Source organism: Primulina tabacum, chromosome 1 (genome assembly GCF_025594145.1).
Source record: "Primulina tabacum isolate GXHZ01 chromosome 1, ASM2559414v2, whole genome shotgun sequence".
NCBI lineage: Eukaryota > Viridiplantae > Streptophyta > Magnoliopsida > Lamiales > Gesneriaceae > Primulina > Primulina tabacum.
The window spans coordinates 10,974,038-10,979,921 of NC_134550.1; the positions used below are offsets into that span (position 1 = coordinate 10,974,038).

Below are 5,884 nucleotides of genomic sequence, written 5' to 3' on the forward strand. Positions count from 1 at the left end.
AAAACCAACTACATACAAACAAACTCATATCCTCGGGACATGTCCCGGTATATAGATACAGATATATATACTAAGAAACAAAACATAAAACCTCAGCTCAAATTATGACTCCCTCCAGAAGCACCCTCTCCGGTCTCTTGATATCCTGGAGTACCTGTCATTGTCCACATACAAAGATAACAACAACCCCCTCTGGGGTGAGCAAAGCTCAGTCTGAAACAACCACAATATATACCACAAGTATCTAAACAAAGATATATGATATGCAATGCATGTACATCGTTGAGGTATCAGGTGAAATGCCCATCCACTGAGCACATGTCAAAATCAAACGAATCGCAATCAAATCAATACTCGAGCTGGCACACCGACCTCCTCAATCAGGGATACTCGTATGATAACATCGACAAAGCGCTATCAAATCCCAAATCTCAATCAATCATCGGGGTCACAAATGATTATGATTTAAGAGCTACATAATGCCAAACATAGCATCGTGTTCACAAACCCCATAATCAAATCCAATCATATCAGGGTATCCAAAGATCATAGCTCAACGTGCATGTCATGTATGGCACATCAACTCAACAATTAAGGCATATAGACATGTATTCTCAATCAAATCAATCAAACATATATCATATGATACATATATCTGTCGTATGTTACCCGATCGCAACATACCTAAATTTTTCGTCTCCAGTCAATGTAGCATGACCCACAATTAGGATTTTAATATCAAAACTCAATCTACATGGTCAAAATATTTATTTCAATTAATGAATTCATTCAATTGCAACTCTATTAGCGTATTTGAATGTATTAATTCGTTCTACGCTATTCAATTTAACATTTAAATTATTAGGATAATTATATCGTATAATAAATCCTAATAATTCATTATTATACCACCAATAATAGTTATCTATTCATTTCAAATCAAGATTTAAAGTTTCATATTGTTTTGAAACCTCAAAATTTCATATAAAATTGAAATCTTGATATAATTCAATTTCATCTGTGAAAGTTAATTTCTCGTCGGCTATTCTATCGCATATATTGAAATCAAATTCAAATACATGCTATTCTATCAATTCAATAATTAAAGGTGCCAAATCTAAAAAAAATTACCTCAAAAGAACGCTCTCGATGCGAGGATTCCGAATATATATTTTGTTCCAAATTTGGACAATGTTTCACTATAATTTTGAGGGTTAGAACTTGAATTCTCTTTTTTTTCCCTCCTATACTTCTTCTTCCCGTTCTCTTTTGATTATGTTTTCTGCCTTTCTTCTTGTTATTATATGACTAATCCACCTCCACGTTAATCTCCTGAAATTCCACCACTTATTTTTGCAATTGTGTTGCCACGTATGCAGTAGGAACCATTTCAAATTTTTCAATCAATAATTACAATTTTGCCCTTAAAAATTAATTCACTATTTTTCAATTTATTTACAAAATTGCCATCAAATTTTAATGTAATATTTTTCAGTTTATTTACAGATTTGTCATTAAAATAAATGAATTATTTTTAAATATATATATATATATATATATATATATATCGATCTTGGCTCCACCTTATGTCCTTATCTTTAAAGGGCGTTGATCATCTAAACGTGTGTATTTATATTTTCTTCATTTCCCCTTTTTAAAACCTAATTCGTATGTTAAAAAGGCACGAATTTTATAAGAAACGCGACAAACCAAGCAGACCTCTCTAATCCAATCTTGCCCTACACCACTGGAAGTAGTAGCATCTCCGTAAAATCTTGATAAAGATATGGCAATGGCTCCATTTGCAGCTTCAGCGGCTCAGTTTCCCTCCTCTTTTAATTCTTCCTTCTCTTCAAGTAAGCTATTCCCCCTCTGTATATTGTTGGCTCAATATGTTTTCTGTAAAACGATTATTTCGGGTGATTGTGTCTATTTTGAAAAAATCTGGACGCTCGTTCAGTTTGAGATTATACCAACTATATATTCTGCGATGCGGGTAATCGTCAACTTGCTTTAGCTAAATCCTTGGGTTCTGATTGTCTAATATACCCAAAATGAGGAATAAGGATTGAATTTTTTAGCTTTGAGGGTGTTTACACAGGGCCGCTAGTTTTTGAATTTATATCGTATGTGTTGCGATCAGTCGTGGAAAACGGGAAATTAAATGAAAGTGTGTAAATTGTAAAACTTTGGTACTTTTGCTTATTCTTTTTAACTTTGGCATGTCGGTTGAAAAGTCTGTATTTTGGAAGAGGCAATTGTATGTTATTAGGAAAAGGTTTCCTTTGGGTTGCTTTTGGATGAGACGATTTGCATCTAAGAAGAATAACTGTATCTGTGACTTCCAATCACTCCAGTTTAGGAGTATATGGGATCCTTCATACATTGACTGAATCACATGTTTAAAATGTTCAGTAACGATAAACAAAATAGAACGGATGTAAGTCTTACGCTTGCTCGGTGGAGTCATTAATGCTTCTTGCCTTCTTTTGAATGAATGTGTTTTGGTTCTCGATTTATAATATGTTTTGTTTTTTAGACACGGAGGCTGCTTGTTATTATTATTATTATTTTATCGCCAATTAGCTGGGAAAAGAAGATCTCCATCCTAACTGCCTTTTGAAAAGAAATTATAGTTTTTGTGGCACTTGAGCTTTATGATATTTAGCACCAGTAGGATTCTAAATTGAGTAATGGTTCTAATGGTCTTTGAAATGCTTGTTCTTCAGCTTGCGGACCTTATTGTAAATATGTTGAAGGATTAAATTTTGGGCTAATTTCGTCTTTACCGCTGTCGACTATTACAACCAAATAGGATTTAAATTTGAAGAGTAATAGTAGTTTATGAAGCACAGAAAAGGGGGTGGGTCACACAGTGTGTACATGTTTAAAGATAGACAAGGAGAGGGAAAGGTGTGATGTGAAATATATATTTCTGCAGTGAGATATAACTCCTATGGCTGAATGCTGATCAAGATATTGTATGCTTGATGGGTGCTGCAAGTTTGGCGTTGCTTTGATTTAAAAATCTCCAATCTCTCGACATTTACCATTTTCACGTGATTTTTTTATATTGATTGTTGCGCTTTGATTTTCTGACATCGCATTGGTATTATCCATTATCTTTTGTTTCATTTCAAGGTAAGTCCTATAACATTGCCAGCCGTGTTGGTCTAGCAAATTTGCCATTACCAGGAAACCAAAGTGGAACGGTTAAGAAATCTCTTAGAGTGCATTCATTATTTGGTGGAAAGAAGGATAATGATGATAACAGTGACAATAGCTCTTCCAAGGTACTAGTAGAAAATGAAGTGTTTACATAATTAAGGGCTTGCATGGTTTTGTTTTCAGAATTTTTTGGCTAATGTTTTAAGAGGATATTTTGGTGTATTGTTTTGGGCGAAAAATTATATGTTTGTTTTGAGGAAATGTTATTATCAATGCATGTATCAAATAACATTAGAAATTGTTTGATAAAATTATTTACAAGTTTTGGAATAGAATAGTTCGCTAGAGAATGTGGTGTATTAGTAGATTTTTTTTTAAATTGATTAAAATTTTATTAAAAGCAACGATTATGTTAGGGAATCTAGAACGAAAGAAATGTGTTTTTGAAAATGAAAATAAAGGTGAAAAATTTAGTGTTTGTTTTTGTTTCAGGGGATAAAAGGTATTTCCCGAACATGAAAATCCAGCAGGGCCTGGTGTCTTTGAAAAATGTCTTAATATATTATATTCAGTTGAGACCATCAATGAAGAATCTTATCTTTGAGGGGATAACTCAATTTAATACCTATGAACTGTCAAGAATATCTTACCTGACTTTAGCCAATTTATGGGCAATTCTTTCAATTTTCAATTTCTTTTGTTCTTCTTCATCTGTTTGAAAATTGAGCTTCTTGCGACGAAGTTGTCATGTGCTTATATTTGGCATACTTTGTTTATAGTTCTTCTGTTTATGTTTACTGTTGACCATTGAACTTGCCATGTTCTGTTGATAGAGCTCTAATAGAATGTGTATGCTCTGGAAAAATAGGCTGGAATCTTAGGAAACATGCAGAATTTATATGAGACAGTAAAAAAGGCGCAGATGGTTGTCCAAGTTGAGGCGGTAAAAGTGCAAAAGGAACTTGCGGTGTATGTAACTATGGTTCATTGCTACACATTTTTCTTGCTGCTTGTTGTTTGGATTTATCATTTTTGTGCTTCAATGCGTTAACGTAGTTGAATATTATTTTCCTACTTTTCAGAGCTGAATTTGATGGTTACTGTGAAGGCGAGCTAATAAAGGTAGATTTAATGTACCGTAGTTGTTGAAGATTTGTAGGTCTGCTCTGTTTGTTTGATGAAATCTTTTTCAGGCAACGCTTTCTGGGAACCAACAACCAGTACGCATCGAGATAACTGAGGCTGCCATGGAATTGGGAGCTGAGGTAAGTTTGTCTAGTAATACTTACTGGCTTAATAGGCAAGTCCAATGCTCGTCGCTTATATTGTAAATGGCGACAAAGTCAGCACCAGAGCATGACACATATTAGCTCATTATGTTGTCAGATACCTGAAACTTCAATTTAATAGAGCCATTTTAATTTTTTTCCAGAAACTCTCTCTTTTGGTCACAGAGGCCTACAACGACGCCCACCAAAAGAGCGTTCAGGTGAAAACCTATTACTACAAAATCTTGAATTCAAACACAGTATTATAGTTTGTTTAAAATATTAAAATATTGTTATCTTGCCTTCTATATTCTTGAGCTTTCGGAAGGTGGTTTTTATCATAGTATCAGAGTAAGGTCATAAAATGAAATTGTACAAGTGAAATCCACGGTGTATTTTATTTATTTGGTTCTCAAGTGGTTATTTTTGGTTGTGTTGTCGTTCCGTACCCGACCAATACATACATGTTTGTCTCAAGTGTTAATTTTGAATGTACATTTTCTAGGTTCAACTTATACATTACAGGGCGTCTTATAGTGTAAAGTTATTTTTCTTGTATCAACTTAAACACAAGAGGCAGTATTATGGCGCTTAGTTATTTTTCTTGATCCTACTTTCATTGAGTTTGAATTTTTTGAAAAAAGGTGGTTTGTAATAAATTTCATTCGTGACTTTGATCTGATGAACTATGCAGGCTATGAAAGAAAGAATGAGCAATCTTGCACAAAGTTTAGGAATGCCACCAGGTTTGACAGAAGGATTGAAGTGATTAATGCTTGGTTTTGATCAGCAGAGGGATAATTTTATCAATTTTGTATACCAGATTTGTAGTTATTTCCATTATGCTGACTTGAGAATGTATTGTAGTCCTTGATTTTTCATTATTTTTTATTTTAAAAAATTGTTCTCTTTTTATCTCTTTTTCTTGTACTATATCCGGACTTCAATAGATGTATCACAATGGTTTCGAGATAGCCTATTATTATATTGTAAGAAACAACTTCAAATTATAATGTTTACTTCGGTTTCTATGTGAATATGTCGATGTGGGACATCAGCCAAGCGAGCAATATCCCGCACTGCTGCCCACGGAAAATTCTATATTAGAGCATGTCCGACCTCACCTGCGTTCGTGGAGGGGCGAGGACCTCGCATGCGAATGTTTCCGCCTGCGAGGGTGTTTTTTGGCTCCACGCGGTGAAGTCCACCGTTTTTATTATTATTTTTTTAAAAAAAAAAAAATTGAACTTCCAGATTTTTCTGGCTGTTGAAGACACACCAGACTTAAAAATTTAAACATATTATAAAAAGTATTTTGAAATTAAAAAAAAATGGAGAAAAATTCTACTTTAATTTTTTAAAAAAAATCACAATTTATTCCACTTTAATTCCAAAAACTAGAGATTTTTTCATGTTTCATTTCATTTCCAATTCAAATTCGAAATTTT

At 33.6% G+C, this 5,884-nt stretch overlaps 1 protein-coding gene across 2 annotated transcripts; it reads left to right on the forward strand.

The window, feature by feature from the left end:
• The first annotated feature begins 1,621 nt into the window (after nucleotides 1-1,621).
• On the forward strand, nucleotides 1,622-5,355 carry LOC142541147 (nucleoid-associated protein At4g30620, chloroplastic-like). 2 transcript variants are annotated; one of them, XM_075647776.1, is made up of 7 exons: nucleotides 1,622-1,856; nucleotides 3,196-3,293; nucleotides 4,037-4,137; nucleotides 4,251-4,290; nucleotides 4,362-4,433; nucleotides 4,601-4,657; nucleotides 5,131-5,355. In XM_075647776.1, the coding sequence occupies exons 1-7, from the start codon at nucleotides 1,787-1,789 to the stop codon at nucleotides 5,203-5,205; spliced, it is 513 nt and encodes a 170-aa protein (XP_075503891.1). In that variant the 5' UTR covers nucleotides 1,622-1,786; the 3' UTR covers nucleotides 5,206-5,355. The 2 variants fall into 2 exon arrangements, with proteins under 2 accessions (XP_075503891.1, XP_075503881.1); XM_075647766.1 differs by having other exon boundaries at nucleotides 1,625-1,856; nucleotides 3,142-3,293.
• The last annotated feature ends 529 nt before the right edge of the window (nucleotides 5,356-5,884 follow it).